This window comes from Lissotriton helveticus, chromosome 4_1 (genome assembly GCF_964261635.1).
Source record: "Lissotriton helveticus chromosome 4_1, aLisHel1.1, whole genome shotgun sequence".
Classification (NCBI taxonomy): domain Eukaryota; kingdom Metazoa; phylum Chordata; class Amphibia; order Caudata; family Salamandridae; genus Lissotriton; species Lissotriton helveticus.
The window spans coordinates 45,338,008-45,356,414 of NC_136063.1; the positions used below are offsets into that span (position 1 = coordinate 45,338,008).

Consider the following 18,407-nt stretch of genomic DNA (forward strand, 5'->3'; position numbering starts at 1 on the left):
GTGTAGTTGCATGATTCCAAGATGGTTCATACCAAACATGACCAGGTTTGGGGCAGCCATTATGTAGTTTAACATCTAGACTTCCTAGTGTCCACCACATACCTTAAATTACTTTCCCGAATTTACAAAGACCAAAGAAAGGAGTCTGTAGTTTGTAGGGGTACCTCTGCTCATGCAGAGGACCCACACTCTTAGAATGCACCCTGTCCTTGGAGGGAAGGGCCTACCTTAGGGGTGATTCATAGAATAGGTTAAAAGTGCAAAGGCAGGGATTTAAGGAAAATCTTATATCCAAAGTGAATGTGCACGACCCATTCCATGCAGACTGCAACAGCAGCTCTGTAGACACAGTTTGTATGGGCTCCCATGGGTGGCACAGTGCATGCTGCAGCCCACAGGAGATCCCAGTACTTACCATAGAATTTAGAGGAGAGAGTATTGCCACTGGGGTGCTGGTTAGCAGAATCCCAGTGAACTACTGTCAAAACTCACTGACACCAGGCACAAAGTGGTAGGTTCTATGCCAGAAAGATCCTACTTTCCACACTGACAGTGCAGGAGTGGTGACTCTGCTCTCGATGTGTGTGTGACTGGGAAGAATACAGCACAAGGAGAGAGCAGTGCTGTACAGTACAGTAATGTACTGTATTTGTGACTGCAAGGAGTACATTACATGAAAAATGAGATATCCCAGACCCAGCACTCCCCTTGCTGCTGCATCGCTCTTGCTCCTGTCTTCACCTTGCTTTTTCCCTTGTTTTTTGAATGCCTTCCCGTTCGTTTCTGTTGCACTATCCAGCAAAGTACGTAGAGTCTCAACAAGCAATACTGGTATTATCGATCTAGTTTTATTGGGGGAAAACTGTATGGCTGGTGTGGTTAATGTTTATAATGCTATTAATTCTTGTTCAGCCCTTAGCCAGATAGTAGCACTGAATGCTTTTATTAGTAGTTCAATGAAGGACTGCTCGCATAATCTCTTGATTATGGGGGATTTTAATGTTCATTCCTGCGGGGGTCCCCTCTCTAAATGTATCAGGGACCTGCACTGTGCACAGTCCGAGGGTTTTCACCTTGAACACACAATTGAGGGGGAACATTTAAATGATATGCTTAATGATCTGGACTTAACGGCGACAATGGCACTGATGGACCCTACTATGCTCTTTGAGACACCGACCTTTTAGGGTCACGGGAGGGGAACCTTCATTGATTACGTATTTTTAACAACATCAATGCAGTCCTTTGTGGACTCCTTCATTATTGATTACAGTGAATTTAGTGATCACAATCCACTCACTGTACATATGAGGGACCCATGGTCAGTCAAAGAAGGGTTGAATCACTCTACAGGTAGGGTGAGCACGACAGACGGGAGACGGCGATTAAGATGGTCCAAGATCACCCCAGACCTGCTGTACAAAGAGATTAAAGTCGCTTGTGCAGATAGGATCATGGTCTGTATGCAAGAAGGCGCACAGCCAAATAATGTCCTTAGTGCTTTTCAAAATCTAACGGTTAAGGTCTCAAAGCTGTTGTCAGCTCCTGTTAAGAAGCTGGAGATCAAGGGAACTAAATGGTTTAATCATGAAGGCTCAAAAGCAGCCAGAAATTTAAGATTAGCACTGGCTACCAAACCAAGAATAAAGGCAAAAGTACAGCTATGCCGGAAGAATTATAAAACTATTATTGCCAGAAACAAGGAATCCCTTAGGGAAGAGGCTTGGAGTGAGATTCTTGATCCCACTACTCTGCAGTGTAGCACCAGATTCTGGGCAGTGATGAGGAAACCTTTCTTGGCCCAGGAGCAGGGCGACGGATTAGAATGCCACATACCTAAGAAGGACTGGGAAGAACATTTTAAGAAATTGTATTGTTGCTCGTTGGATGAGTCTCATAACACTGCCCCTTCTGTCAGTGGTGGTGAAATGATTAGTTTTAACAGAGGTGAGGTTATCAAGGGCATTGTTGGTCTAACAGCTTGGAAAGCCCCAGGGCCTGACGGGATCCCGCTGGACTTATTTAAGTCCGAGCCCAACTTCTGGGCACCCATACTAGAGTCTGTTTTTAACGCTGGTGTGAAAGATGGTTGTCCGCAATCATGGGGTGTTTCTACAATTGTCCCGGTCTTTAAGAAGGGGGACAAAGGTAGCCCACATTGTTACAGACCCATTTCATTAATAGACTCCATGTTTATGGGCAGAGGAAAAAAACATTATGTCCATTTCTCAGTATGGATTCTGTAGTGGTCGCTCTACAATAACCCAGTGCCTGAATCTCTTTTTAATATTAAGCAAGTACACTGTAGTGCAAAGGGGCACCATCCATCTCGCCTTCATGGATTTGTCCTCAGCTTTCGACTGTGTTAACAGGGGAAAGCTGTGGCAGTCCATGAGGGTGAAGGGGGTAGATAGTGGTCTGGTTGGTTTCTTGGCTGATCTGCATAACAACACCAGAGCTAACGTGAGATACTCCCAAGATCTGAGTGTAACGAATAATTTTAACATTGGAAAAGGTGTTCGCCAAGGATGTATCTTGGCCCCCTTCCTTTTTAATTTTTATATCAATGAGTTAGATAACGTGCTTCAGAATGTCCAGGCAGATTGCCCGAGAATCGGAAGGTGGGGAATTCCTATACTCCTGTACGCAGATGATGCAGTGTTAATTTCGAGAACTGAGAAGGGACTCCAATCTCTCCTAAATGCTTTTAAATTGTTCATGACAGATAGAGATCTTTTGGTTAATATTTCAAAATCATTTGTCATGCAAGTAGGCCAGCAACCACGAAGGACTTTCACCTTTAAAATTGATGAAGCTGTAATCCATTTAACAAAAACGTTCTCTTACATTGGGGTTCTTTTTGATACCAAACTTAATTGGGCCCCTCACCTTGCTAAAAAGAAAGGAGAACTTGTGAGGGTTAATGCTTCCATTTTTAATTTTGCTGCCAAATTGGGGAAAAAAACTATTTGTGCCATACTGAAATTGTATAATGTAAAGTCAGTGGCAACTGCCATTTATGGGAGCGAAATCTGGTGGTATGTTGGTGGTGAGCACCTGCAGATTGCTGAGAATTCTTTTTTGAAGCATCTCCTGTGTGTCCTGGTAGGCACCCCCAATCTTGCTGTACATGAAGAGTTAGGTCGCAATATCTAAGTGACTTGTTTTCTCTACGTCCCTTGATTTGCTGGCAAAAATTGTGGTTGAACCAGGATATACCACTAACGCATTTGATTGTGAGGGACTTTCTGAGTCAGGATAAGGCAATGTCTACCCCTTGGTTGAAATATCTGAAATCCAACTTTGCTAGGCTTGGTCGTCTGGATCTGTTTGAATACCCAAGCCAAATTGTAAAAGGGGATCTGGAGCTCATTAAACAGGCCTTCCTTCTGGATAGGAGGATCCAGAGGGATGATGTGGAGCTTCAGAAACAAAGCGTGAGGAAATTTGCTATGCTGAAAACTTGTGAAACCATAGAACCATACCTGGCTGGCTCATTGACCTCCCATGAAAAATTTCTCTTAACGAGGTTCAGGTTAAATCTCTTCCATCATCTGCTGATCAGACCAAAAACAGACATTTTTAACAAATTGGCAGCACCCTGCGGCTGCGACGGAAAGTCTCCGCAGGATATGCTGCATTTTATATTTTTATGTAAGTTTTATGAATTCCCACGCAAGCGCTACTTGGTAACACTTTTAAAAAAACTTAATTTTACACAAATCCGACTGACGCTAATGTATTTACAACTTCTGCATAGTGACAGTATCCTCCAAATCAAGGAATTTTTAAAACTGACTGTTAAACTGAGAAATTGTTTGGACCAGTAATGACTCTGTGAATTTTGTATCATTTATATTTTCATTTTCTGTCTTGACCTGACTCTGTGGAAGAAAGCATATTTTTCACTTTTATCACTTTACATGATATGTGTTTACCTCTTTCTGTGAGATAAGAATTTTATATTGTACATGCACTTTTATGGTTTGAAAAACAACCGAAATAAAGTTTTATTGAATTGAATTGAATGCCTTCTCCTTACTTTTTACCTCATTTTGACTGCTCTCTCCTTGCTTTTTCACCTCAATTTTGTTAGTGCCTTCTTGTTTTTCCCTCGTTTTCACTGCTTTCTCCTTGCTTTCCCCTCATTTCACTGCTTTCTCCCCCTGTTTTTCAGTGCCTTCTCCTTGCTTTTTCTACTTTTTTTACTCCTTTAACCTTGATTTTACCCTTGTTTTTTATGTGCCTTCTTCTTGCTTGTACCTCATTTTCACTGCTTTCTCCTTGTTATTTCCTTGTCTTCTTCAACTGATCCAAGCAGCAACCGAGCTCCTAGATACCCTCATGGGTGTTTAGCCACACTTTACAAATCCAAGTTGATTTATTGATTGAAGTATTGATGTAGTGCTTTGCAGTACATGCACAATAAGAGCATGTGCTTAATGTATGTGTGCTTGCAAGATGTATAATACATGAACAGCGACATGTAGTGTAGCACCGGCATGTTGAGTGAGCTGGCATTATATGTGTTTGGAAGTAGCACTCAAGTACACAATATAGAAAGGATACAGTACTTGGCAGTGCACACTGAGTGAGGCCTGCTTAGTGAACGCATGAGGAGAAGGGGAATCTCCAAAAATGTGGGTACTGCTGCATTCCTGTGAGTACACTTGAGGAAGGGAGAGAGAGAGAGACAGACAGGGAGAGAGAGAGAGACAGACAGAGAGAGAGAGAGAGAGACTCTCTCTGTACATTTCAAAAGGGTGCCCTTTGATTCAGTGATAGATGCTAGACACATCTCACGAAGGAGAAGGGACTGATTAGTATGTCACTGTGGCGGACATCTAGGTGTGTACTCTAGTATATCCCATGGGCAGTCTTGTGATGGAAATATCAGCTTTGGAGTCTCTCCTGCTGTGAAAGACAGTCTTTCAAGAAGAAGAAGAGAGAGGAAAGTGTACACTTCAAATAAAGAAGGACCCAACAAAAAACTTTAAAGACCTGACCCTTAATCACTTTTGGTATCTGGAAATAGACTGTAAGAAGGGGACGTTGAGACTTCAAAATGTGTCGTCAGCCACACTGGTTTTGTGAGGAGGGGAGACTCTTTAATACTTCCTCCTGTGCCCAGGACTGGGGGCCAAGGCCTGCTGGGTGATGGGACATCACTTAGGGAAACAAAGACCACTTGCCCTGGAGCCTGGAGCACCAGTACCTTTCTGCTTGCCAAGACCAGTGTTTACTGTGAGGAAGAGGAGAACACTAGAAGGAGGTCCTGTGGGGGCCCTACTCTGAGGACTCATAGTACAAGGTATGAGGAGATGGCTGTGCGTTGATTGTGTTGTTGCTCACGTGCAGGAGCGACTTAGTGACCTGTGTATGCCAGGAGAGTGCTGCCGTGGACTGTGCTGTGCTGTACATCGAATGCTGTAAGTTGAGTGCCAAGATCATACAGCGTTGTTGCAATTACTCATTATACCAGGGGGGCCACTGTAGAAGTAATGTGCCGACAAAGTACCAAGATTTGTGTGTGCACCAAAGGTGACCTTGTATGCCAGGAAGGGACACCCATGCAAAAGTGATTGCAGACGAGAGGTCTATGCCCTGCCAGCTGGTACCACAGCAACTCAGTATGCCAGGAGGGGCTGCCAGTACCGTGTATCGCCAAATTCGAACATCGCCCCGGAAAATTGAAGATGCGACCTATGGGTCAAAATTGAGCACTGATACCTGCTCATTGACTCACCCTATGGACTCCAGAGGACCCCAAGAGGACTTTGCTCCATCCTAGGGACCCGGTTGTGAGCATGAAGGTCAGCCCTCATCTCCCCGTCCTAGGAGAAACTAAAATTACCATGCCAATGGAAACTTGGAGTGCCTCCAATTGCTGTTGAGGCTGGCTGTGTTGTTGAGGACAGAGCCTACACCTGCTGGGGTTTGCTGCTAGTCCTGTGAGAAACCCAACTCCACTGATCAGGATCAGAACATTGCAAGTGCTCACAGTCGAGGCACCAGCTGAAATGCTGAATGCTGAATGCTTCCGTGTTGCAAGAGCATGTAAGACTTGCATCGGGCCTATCGAGCCTCAGGAGACTCACTCCTGCAGCATCATAGACATTTTGGAATATTTCCTAGCAGTCAAAGGGGACTCTTGGGTAAGGCTTACTAGTGAGCATTCCCTGGATGCAACCACCAGTGAATGGATGATAACCCAGGCCACATTGCAAGGAAGAAGGTGGGGCAGGGAGTTGCCAGATGTACACTAGGTCCTTAACCTAGGAGATTGTGTTGTTGCTTCCCAATCTCACATACGTCTTTGGAAGCATAGATTTTTCATATAAAAATTAAGTATTAGACTGGACATTGATTTCTTGACATTACTAAGTGCACTATGAGTTATGAGTCGTCGTGTTCACTAACCTGTACCTACCCTTACCCCAGAGGAAGATTTGACTGCTTGCCCACAGCTACAACTGAAAGTCAAGGGCAGAAGTGGTACTTGGCCCAGTTGCTCAGGATCCATAGTAGGTTGGACCATGAGACAGCAGGAGTAACAGGCCTAAACCACGACAGTTCGGCCCAATAGCCTCTGTCTGCCCGTGGTTCTCTGTTAGGGGTTGTGACAGAGACCGTTCTAGTTCAACCATTCTCTGAGGATATTTGGAACCAGTTGTTTAAAATGAAAGCACCATAGTATATTAGAGTACAGGTGCTTTTTCCAAGTTACAGGTTATACCCAGTTCTAGTTTTGCAGCTTGTATAGGTAGACTTGTTCTAACCGAAACAAGAGACTTAAGGATCTTACCCTGCGCTTTATCCAAAATCTTTGTTCATCTACAGGAGAACATTCAAATATATACAAGAGTATTAGAAACATTTTGACATAGTATACTACAAGTATAGACACTAGTTGTTTATCTAACATATCTTCACTTATTTCTAGTCATGCAGGACTATAAAGCATTACAAATTTGGAAAATCACAGCCTGTAATGTCATCTGCCCTAATTCAGAATTTGAAAGCTTTCCTGTCTTGTGGGCACATTTGGGATATCACAAACTGTGCTGTATCATGTGACCCTATTTAGAATACCACAGACTGTGTGTGTTTAGGTGTGAGATCGGCACCCAAGTGTCTCCTTGAGTAGGATTCTTGCATGTGTTTAACGTAACTTGAATTTCACAACTTAGATACAACCTAAATGATGCTAAAATATAAAATCTGTTGTGGAAACTGATGCCCTTTTGCCTGTTCTTCTGTTTTGCAGGGTGATGGAAGCACACTTTACAGGTAAGGTAGTTTTATTGTCTTCCTCTCAGTGAGTAAGGAGGTGGTCTGGCTGCTGTGTAGAAATGTCAATGCTGAACTCACACAAACCCACTCTACTACTAAAGCAATACTATCTCATAACATATTATTTTGTAGGTCACCTCACAGCTACTCTCCTGTCTTTCAAAATTCTCCAAACAGTGTATAGGTCCCGGCTTTCTCTCAACACAGTCTTCAGTCTTTGAAAACTCAATTTTATTCTATGAAACATTAGCTGAGTTCTCAAAAAACACAACTTTGAGACTTCTTAAACTCCTAGGGGCATATTAACAAGGAACCTCATTAAAAGGATTGCCGTTTTAGCAGCAGGAAACTGCCGCTAAAACGGCGATAATGGGCCTGCAAATATGCATTATACAATTCCTATAGAAGCCCAGGTTAGATGTCCTGCACATCTAACCTGCGCTTCTATAGGAATTCTATAACGCATATTAGCTAGCCCATTATCGCCGTTTTAGTGGCTTTTTCCTGCCGCTAAAACGGCAATAATTTTAACGAGTATCCTTGCTAATTTAACCCCTAGTCTTACGAAAATGCCCCCTGAGCCCAGGGAAACGTTTAGGGCGGAGATTCTGCCATGGGTGTGGAGATTCCGCCTGAGTGCGAAAACTCCGCTTGAGTGCAGGTGTAAAGACACTACTCATAACTTACCTTTGTGAATACCGAAAGACAAAAACTTAGACCTTTGATCTGAGTTTACCTTTGTGAATAAGGTCCTTGCTGTTCAGGCTTAATGTTTCACATTCAGATGTGTATGCATACTGGTGCATTACACACTGATGCTGTATGTTTCACCTTCTTGTGATTAATACTAAAGCTTTCCCAAAGGAAAGGTTTAGAACAGGTATTACAAATGTAAAGTTAACCTCTGCTTCTGTGATGATGTGTTTGCCTACCTCATGTTTAAAGCACTGCAAATCAAGCCATCAATTTCAGCCCCAGTGAGTGTATAAACAAAAATAAATAATAATAAGAAGTGTTTGGAGTACAGCAGTCGCTGAAAGAAGAGAAAACATAAAATGGTCATGGATATATCAATGGTCATTCTATTAAAATTACACTTTACCCTTTCTCCCCTGTTCCACTCATTGTTAAATGTCGGTCCTGTAATACAGATAATAATTCCTCTGAATAATTTCTCTCTTTGTGCCTACTTTTACTTTACTCATTCTATAGTAATATCGCTATGGTCCTAAAAAGGCTCCTCAAGTCCTCAGAAACCGAACTCTGTTCCTCAGAACTGCTCTTGGTGGTAAGAAACCTTTCTCTGTCCCTCAATGACTTGCCTTCAGTCCACTGCAAAAACAACAGTTGATGAACAGAATGCAGAGCAATGTCATACATTCACCCCAGTACAGAGATCTGGGCCTAAATCCCTTGTTTTTATGCTCACCACACCACCCCAGTTCAGACATCGCCATATGCAAATCAGCCTTGACCCTGTGCCTCATGGGAACAGTACAGCCAGAACTGCTAAGCCATATCTTTCCTGGACCGGAATCAAGCATCCTAGGACCGGTCTCTGACTATCAGCCATTTTCAGTCAGGGTAGCTTGACTCCAGTGGCGTGGAGAGCATGAGACTCACGTCTGAGCATATCTGTCCCACTCAGGGTGACAAATGCAAAAACAACAGTTGATGGACAGAATGCAGAACAATGTCATACATTCACTCCAGTACAGAGATTTGGGCCTAAATCCATTGTTTATTTGCTCAACACACCACCCCAGTTAAGGCATGGCCATATGCAAATCAGCCTTGACCCTGTGCCTCATGGGAACAGTCCAGCCAGAACTGCCATGCCATGTCTTTCTTGGACCGGAATCAAGCATCCTAGGACCGGTTTCTTGCTATCAGCCATCTTCAGCCAGGATAGCTTGACTCCATTGGAGTAGAGAGCACGGGATTCACCTCTGAGCATACAAGTCCCACTCGGGGTGACAAATGCAAAAACAACAGTTGATGGACAGAATGCAGAACAATGTCATACATTAACCCCTGTACAGAGATATGGGCCTAAATCCATCGTTTTTTTGCTCACCACACCACCCCAGTTCAGACATGGCCTTCTGCAAATCAGCCTTGACCCTGTGCCTCATGGGAACAGTCCAGCCCGAACTGCCAAGCCATGTCTTCCCTGGACCAGAATCAAGCATCCTAATACCGGTTTCTGTTTATCAGCCGTCTTCAGCCAGGATAGCTTGACTCCAGTGGCGTGGAGAGCACGGGACTCACTTCGGAGCCTACCCGTCCCACTCTAGGTGACAAATGCAAAAACAACAGTTGATGGACAGAATGCAGAACAATGTCTTACATTCACCCCAGTACAGAGATCTTGGCCTAAATCCATCGTTTTTGTGCTCACCACACCACCCAAGTTCAGACATTGTGATATGCAAATCAGCCTTGGCCCTGTGCCTCATGGGAACAGTCCAGCCTGAACTGCCAAGCCATGTCTTCCCTGGACCGGAATAAAGCATCCTAGGACCGGTTTCTGGCTATCTGAGCATGCCCCTCCCACTCGGGGTGATAAATGCAAAAACAACAGTTGATGGACAGAATGCAGAACAATGTTATACATTCAACCCAGTACAGAGATCTGGGCCTAAATCCATTGTTGTTTTTGCTCACCACACCACCCCAACTCAGACATGGCCATATGGAAATCAGACTTGACCCTGTGCCTCATGGGAACACTCCAGCCTGAACTGCCAAGCCATGTCTTCCCTGGAACCGAATCAAGCATCCTAGGACTGGTTTCTGACATTCAGCCATCTTCAGCCTGAATATCTTGACTCCAGTGGCATGTAGAGCATGGGAATCACGTCTGAGCATACCCGTCCCACTCTGGTTACCAAATGCAAAAACAACCGTTGATGGACAGAATGCAGAACAATGTCACACATTCACCCCTGTACAGAGATCTTGGCCTAAATCCATAGTTTTTTTGCTCACCACACCACCCCAGTTCAGACATGGCCATAAGCAAATCAGACTTGACCCTGTGCCTCATGGGAACAGTCCAGCCCGAACTGCCAAGCCATGTCTTCCGTGGACCGGAAATAAGCATCCTAGGACCGCTTTCTGGCTATCAGCCGTCTTCAGCCAGGATTTCTTAACTCCATTGGTGTGGAGAGCACGGGACTCACTATGAGCATACCCCTCCCACTCGGTTTGACAAATGTAAAAACAACAGTTGATGGACAGAATGCAGAACAATGTCATACATTGAACCCAGTACAGAGATCTGGGCCTAACTCCATTGTTTTTTTGCTCACCACAGGACCCCAGTTCAGACATGGCCATATGCAAATCAGCCTTGACTCTGTGCCCCATGGGATATGTGCAGGATCTTCCAGGAGAGGAAGAAAGAGCAAGAGAGACAGGGACACAGAAACATAGAGAGTGAGACAGTCAGACAAAGAAGATTGTTAGAGTGAGTAGAAGATCAGAAGGCATATATTGTGAGTAAAAGAAGTAGTGAGGGCGATAGTGTTGTGTGTGTGTGTGATTATCTGCCTTTGAGATCCCATGAACTATGGTAGAAAGAGACAAACAAACCAACATTGTTAGTGAGAAAGATAGAGAGAGAGAGAGAGAGTGTGTGTGTATGTGTGTTTGTAGTGGCACGTATAATTCAGTAACAGAGAAGCAAAGAGGGACTGAGAGAGAAACAGATTTGAAATAGTGATGAAAAGAGAGTGTCAGTGTAGTAACATCAATTGTTTACAATTATGTTTGTGCTGTTAGTCACAGACATAGACAGAAATTGGGGAAAGGAGAGAGAGTGAAACAAATCTAGAAACAATATGGCACAATGAGTTAGCGTGTTTGAGTGTTTGCGTTTCACAGTTACCTTTGAGATCCCTTGAGCTTTCTGAAAGAGAGGGAGAAAGGGCCAGAGAGAGGGAGGAACAGAAAGGGAAGTAATGGAGGAAAATAGAGTGATACATGTAATCAGATAAATAGACATGCATGGAGATGAAGAGAGAGGACGGTTGTGTGTATTGGTAGTGAGTTAGTCACTGATTCCTCTGAGGTCATTAAGCTTGTATTATCATGTGCTAATCCCAGAAAGGTTTTTGAGCAAAAGGGCCTTCCGAGTTTAAGGAATAGTTTGTGACACTTTTTATTACCGGAGAACTGCTGATTTATGTGTGTGTGGTAAGATACTCCAAGTGCTGTACTGCATGAGCTTCTGTGATTACAATATTGTATTTCCAATACTAGGATGTATTGGCTGTACCTTTTCAGATCCTGTAGCCTTTGAATGTTCTGTAGCACTAAAATAATGTCTTTGTCTGGTCAGGTGTGAGAAGGGGAACATTCAGTATCAAGAACAGGATATGAAAAAAAGAAAAGAAAAAGAAACAAATATTGAAATTGTAAACACTCAGAAGCCTGAAGAGGACATGAATACATATAAAGGTGAGTGTACTTGAGAGCTGAATACAATTATATTTTGAAACCCATACTGATATCTTTGGCGGGCCTCCTCCTACAACTCTGGGCAACAGGGACCAATTTCATCCTCACACAGGTCTGTGAAAACCCCTTCTAAGTCCAGAATCTCTTGCTGTGACCAGAACAGTAGTGAATGAAAATTACCAACAATTAAGTGGGGTACCTTCTGGGCCAAGTCCAATCAAGAACACAATCAAAGTAAAGTGTGACTGATTCTGGAGTCTGTATATACTTCAGTACAGTCCTACTGCAACTACTGTATTGGGCTGGTTTCATCTAGGAGCCTGGATATGCTGCAGTACATTCCTCTCACGGGTAGACGCTGCATAGTGTGAAACTATAATCAAAAGCAGGCCTGCTGTACTCCTTCTACTACAGCTTGCTGTATAATATAGGCAATCTCTAGTGCAGTGCTTCATTTAGTGCAGTGTAATGTCTGACACTCTTTCTAGTACAGTGGGTGTTTTGCGCTGTGAGCACTGTATGCAGACTGGTGCAGTGTGGTATCTAGTACAGCCTAGTACTATATTTGCTGTCCAGTAGAGTATGCTTTTTAATACCTATTAATATTGTATGCTCTGTAGTGGTTTTTAGGAAAGGTGCAAGCGTCCCTTACTCAGGACATGTGTGGGAAGATGGAATCTGACTGCATGGTTGCCCCCACATTTTTCCTGGTGTTTTGCTGATTTTTGACTTAGTTTGTCTGGGATCCTGCTATTCAGGACCTCAGCCTATCTGCTTTCCCCTTTAAATTGATTACATAGGGGGGTGAGGCAGGGTTGCGTGCGGGCCCCTTTTCTTTTTAACTTGTATACTAATGGGTTAGGAGAAGCATTAGTAAGAACTACACATGACTTTCCCCATGTTGCAGGCCGACCTATTCCGGCACTACTTTATGCGGTTGATGCATTTATGTTGGCAAGAACCCAAATTGCTCTGCAAAGGTTCCTTAATGGATTCACTGTTTTTTATAAAGGAACTAGGCCTCAGTAACATGCGTAATGAGATGTGGCCAGGGATCCATGCGAGCGAAAGATATCTTCGCAGAGGGGAAGAAACTAACCGCAACTAAGAGTTTTTCATATTTGGGTGTGCTGTTTAATCAAAAACAATCATGGGTTCAAACTATAATTGCCAAAAACCTGATGCTCATCTGGTCATCAAACGCCCTGCTAACCTTTTCTAAGAAATTGGGCCGGAAACCCCTGGGGGAGTTGATACAAATCTAGAAAGTAAAGTGTATCACTTCCACAATGTAGGGAGCCAGGATGTGGGGTCTAACAAATACCATGCATCTGCAACAAGTGGAGATTTATTTTTACATTTATACTATCTGTCCCCCCTAGTACATCATATTTTGTCTGTCATGAAGAACTGGTCCTCCCCTTTATATCTGATTTAATTAAAATAGAACCAATACTATTGTGGCATAGTATCTGGATCAAGGAGCAAACACAGTTAAATCGGGATATTCTTGCTGATTGTCTTAAATTAGACGGAGCCTTAAAAATACCATGGATCAGTTTTGACAACTTAGGGCACCCAGAATATTTTACCGATCCAAGTTCTTTGCAGATGATTTCAAGGGAGACATTAAAAAGGGAGGTGCTCTGTTTGTTAGAAGAGGCCAGATTGTCTAGTGAACTCTCAAAGCCCACCGTTAACCAACATCAATCTGATTTAACTACATTTGGAATGGAGCCATATTTGTTATTTGTTACTGTAATCTACGATAGACTGTTATTGGCTAGATTTAGGTTTAATATACTATGTGGCGTGGCCTAAAATGAATGATTAGTCTAGACAGCTCCCATCGTGCCCTTGCGATAATCACTCATGCCAGTCTACCATTCACTCTCACTCACAAGGAAATAGCACGCACGCGCGCTATGCTGCTGGAATAGCGATCTCCCTTGCTGCTCAGTTTTAAAAACCGTTTTTTGTATTTTCTTTCATTTAAATTGTATTTTGCCCCTGTTTTTAATTCTTTCCTGCTGTGCCCACATACCTGCATTTAAATTGTTCCCCCCACCGCATTTTGAGCGGATTTGTCCCTTCTTCGTTTTGGCGCCTGGTCGCCATCTTGGGGGTGGATGCTGGTTACTGTGCCACTTGTTTCAGCGCTCTAGCGCTGACTGGGTCCTCAGGTGAGCCCTATTTAAGGTGAGCATTCACTTTGCTCACTCTCTGTAAAGGAAATAGCACGCACGCGCGCTATGCTGCTGGAATAGCGATCTCCAGCGCTGCTCAGTTTTAAAAACCGTTTTTTGTATTTTCTTTCATTTAAATTGTATTTTGCCCCTGTTTTTAATTCTTTCCTGCTGTGCCCACATACCTGCATTTAAATTGTTCCCCCCACCGCGTTTTGAGCGGATTTGTCCCTTCTTCGTTTTGGCGCCTGGATTCCATCTTGGGGGTGGATGCTGGTTACTGTGCCACTTGTTTCAGCGCTCTAGCGCTGACTGGGTCCTCAGGTGAGCCCTATTTAAAGCTCGCTCCCCTCCGCGCAGCGGTGGCGCCTGACTCGCGCCTGAGTCAAGCCAGAGTCCTGCCCGTCAGCGTCCCGGAGGCGCTCGGGGCGGCGGGTGGGGCTTTGATACCAGGTATGTGTACTCCCGGGTCACCAGTGCTGCAATATACTGCAGGGGAGTTACGTTCTCTCGACAACTTCGCCACTGGTTGCTGTACCGTTTTCCCCGGCCGCCACCTGGGTAAGTCCATCTGCCCTGGGTGTGGCTGGCGCCCTAACCACGCTCAGTTATTGATGTCCAATCGTAACAACGTTAGTATTGGATATCGCTGCATGCTATTAAACACTAGGTCGGCGTGTAGACATGCGCAAGACATATATGAGCTCCTAGATACGGTGAAGCCACTATGTCTTATGCTTACTGAGACGTGGTGGGGTGAATTTTCCAACCCAGATGTTGCCCTGGCAATCCCGCCTGACTATAACATCTTCAGGAAGGACAGAGCTGTGGGAAGGGGTGGCGGAGTGGCACTGGTGGTGAAGAAAGGCACGTCCTGCTCATTCTATCAGTGGAGGATATTCGCGGCTCAGAGACCCTTGCTTTTTCAATTTTTCTGTCCCCGCATCAATCAGTGAAGGGCTTATTGATTTATAGGCCGCCTGGTCCACCGGGATCGTTTTTTGAAGATCTCGATTCCGTGCTGTTGGGACTGGCCCTGAAAGCGGAACACTGTATCGTAGTGGGGGACTTCAACTTTAGGATGGACGATCCGTTGGACCCTGCTGCGATTAAACTCTCTGAGGCTTTGATCCCATTGGGACTGATCCCCCATCTGCAGGGGCCCACTCACGACAAGGGACACACTCTTGACCAGGTATTTTCGTCATCGCCCCTCGAGGAGATTGAGATTAGCCCGGTGCTATGGTCTGACCATCGGCTGGCTAAATTTACGATCACAGGCACAGTGAAACCGGTGCCTGGCTTACCATGGAAGCAGGGTGGTGCCCGTAGGGCATACCATCGAGTGACCCCAGCGATGTTGGCTCAGGCCGTGGTGGATCATCCCTGCTCCCTCTCAGGCGATCTGGAGAGGGATCTGGGGGCTCTGCAAGCCTGGCTTTTAGACAGGCTCAATGATCTCGCTCCTGAAGTACCTTCTCGCCTGACGCCGAAACGGGTCTCTGCACCCTGGTTCACCGCTGCACTGTCGGCTATGCGGCAGCAGTGCAAGGTGGCCGAAAGAGCTTGGCGGGCGCAATATGACACTGCTGCCAAGCTGACCTATAAATCGGCAGTGAAGGCATACCATCGAGACATTCGCCTGGAAAAAAAGGCCTATTTTGCAGGAAGAATAGAAGCCGCCGCCAACTCCTGTAAGGAGATTTTCTCCATTGTGAGAGAATTTACCTCCCCACGATCTAACACCTTGGATGAAAAGCCTTCTGACTCTTGGGCTGTGGATCTTGCTGATTTTTTCACGAGCAAGATCCAACTTATTCAGGACTCTTTTCCACCGGCGGTGGCTATGGTCCCGACTAATTCTGAGGCCATTTTGCCTCCGTTGGCTTCGCCAGGTCCGACGTTGGGCGTGTTCCCTCCAATCTCCGCCTCTGCCTCTCTAGCCCTCATGGGTAATCTTAAATCGGGTTCACCCCTGGACCCATGCCCGGCTAAAATCTTGGCGAGGTTGGCAGAGGTGATCAATCCGCTGGCGAATCCGTTATTAAATCTTTTGTTGAGCCAGGGAGCGGTCCCGCCAGCCTTGAAGCAGGCGATGGTGATTCCGCTGCTTAAAAAACCTGGACTGGACCCGAAGGCCCCTGTCAGCTATAGGCCTATTTCCCTGCTGCCGGCTCTAACGAAGATTTTGGAAAAACACGTTCAGGTGGTGCTCTCCAATTTTCTTGAGACCAACGAGATCCTGCATGCCACCCAGTCGGGTTTTCGTCCCCATCTCAGCACAGAGACTGCGCTCCTTGAGGTTTCAGAGACTGTTAAAGGTGTTCTGGACTCGGGGGGCAAAGCCATGCTGGTGATGTTGGACTTGTCGGCGGCCTTCGACACCGTCCCCCACGACGGCCTTCTCGTGAGACTTCATGAGATAGGTTTGCGGGGGACGGTGTTCAGCTGGTTTTCCTCCTTTCTAGCTGGCCGCCGGCAAACGGTCTGGGCCTCACCAGACTCCGCCGCAATGCCGCCTTTGGGAGTCGGGGTCCCTCAGGGCTCGATTCTGAGCCTGACCTTATTTAATATCTTTATGACTCCTTTGGCGGCGTTGGCGGAGTCATTTGGGGCCCGGATCTTATCATACGCGGACGACACCCAGCTCCTCTTCTCATGTATGAGAGGAGGAGATTTTGACGGGGAGAGTATCCGGGATTGCCTTGGGGCTGTTTTTCATTGGTTCCAACTGAACAGCCTCAAGTGCAATTCCGAGAAATCTGAGGTACTCTTCTTTGGGTGTGATACTGAGCCTAATTGGCAGGCCTGGTGGCCCATTGACATGTTTCCTCCGTCCTGCTTCTCCAAAATGGCCAAGAACTTGGGGGTCAAGATGGACAATGGGCTTTCTTTAAAATCTCAGATTTTGGGGGTGTCGGGCACCTGTTTCGGCCTCCTCAGGATGCTGCGGAGGTTTTTTCCCCTGTTGTCTGAGGAGCACAGGAGGCTGACGGTACAGGCTCTTATCGGGTCCAGGTTAGATTATTCTAATATCCTCTACTTGGGCCTGCCAGAATATTTGCTGCAGCGGCTCCAAGTGGTGCAGAACGCGGCCGCAAGAGCCATTTATGGCTTAAATAGGCGGGCTAGTGCAACGGGGCTGCTGAAGACCTTGCACTGGCTTCCAGTCCGGAAACGGATTGCCTTTAAGGCTCTGATCCTGGCTTATAAAGCCCTCCATGCGATGGGAGCAAAATATCTTCAAAAGAGAATGACTTTTTATCATCCTACTCGCTCCTTGAGGTCGGAGTCTTTGCTCCTGGCGGTTGTTCCGCGAGTGAAGAGAGCCCGAGTGGGTGGCCGCTCTTTTGGTTTACTTGCACCGCAGCTGTGGAACTCCCTGCCACTCTCCTTGCGGGGAGCAACCAGCTTACTTGTTTTTAGAAAGGATCTTAAGACGTGGCTGTTTACTCAGTAGACCTTACTTTGCTTGCTTTTTTGGTCCTCATTGTTTCGCCCCCCTCTTTTAAACGTGTTATGTTATTATGATGCAGCTCTCCTTTACTAAAAGCGCCGGGATACTCTATTTTGAGTCGCCGTGCGCTATACAAAAGATTAAATAACATAACATAACATAACTCTGTTCTCTTTTATTCGGAATTAAGGAAAGTGTGGTTAATTCAACTTCTAAAAACATATGGGCTAAGACAATGTCGCCCAGCTTTTTCAAAACTTCAGCTGTTGGATAACGAACATGTAGTATGGAGGCTTGTCATGTTTTTAAAGAGAGTACTCTGTTTAAGGAAAAGTCTAACTACAACTGATGAATTATAACTGCTTGTTTTAACTGTTTTACAACTTTTTTATATGGTTTTTAATTATGTATGTGTGTTGCCCTATAATACAACTGCTGTTCCATAATTCCTTTTGATTGGAATTAATGTACACTTTTTATTTGTGTTTTATGATTGTAAATTTGTAACAATCGAAACAAGCTTTCTTAATGATGATAATGATTACATATACTTGAGGTACACTCCAGATTGGATTCTGTGGTACTCTTGTGAGTCCCTAGTATAAGGTATACTATATACCCAGGGCATAGGTACCTCAGAGACCTACCAACGGGCTGTAGCATGTATTGTGCCACCCCTAGGAAGCCTTCTAAAATGACACCAGAGGTCTGCTACTGTAGCCTGGGTAAGGTGGTGCATACACCCCTTACTGAGATATAGGTTTACTATATCGCTCTATATCACAGCACATGTAAACCTATCAGTCACACCCCTATGGCAGGCCTTAACAATCCTGAAGGCAGGGTTCTGGGTTTCATGTGAGAGGGTGCCCATGTATGAGCAGAGCCCCTCTGCAGCTTTCGGAACCTTGATTCCGGGATTGTTTGTGATGCAGTCAAACCATATATGCTTAAGTTCATAATAATCTTGCGGTAAATACTAACTTTGGGATGGCTGCATTGAAACA

General features: G+C 45.1%; 1 protein-coding gene across 1 annotated transcript in view; it reads left to right on the forward strand.

Annotated features, from left to right (window-relative positions):
* The window catches only part of LOC144826935 (GTPase IMAP family member 4-like), a 274,180-nt gene that overhangs the window by 13,537 nt on the left and 242,236 nt on the right, over positions 1 to 18,407 (forward strand). Inside the window, exons 2-4 of the mRNA XM_078685396.1 lie at positions 7,268 to 7,290; positions 10,613 to 10,765; positions 11,639 to 11,757. Coding sequence (XP_078541522.1) covers positions 10,671 to 10,765; positions 11,639 to 11,757 — 214 coding nt within the window. The 5' untranslated portion in view covers positions 7,268 to 7,290; positions 10,613 to 10,670. The remainder of the gene's footprint in view (positions 1 to 7,267; positions 7,291 to 10,612; positions 10,766 to 11,638; positions 11,758 to 18,407) is intronic.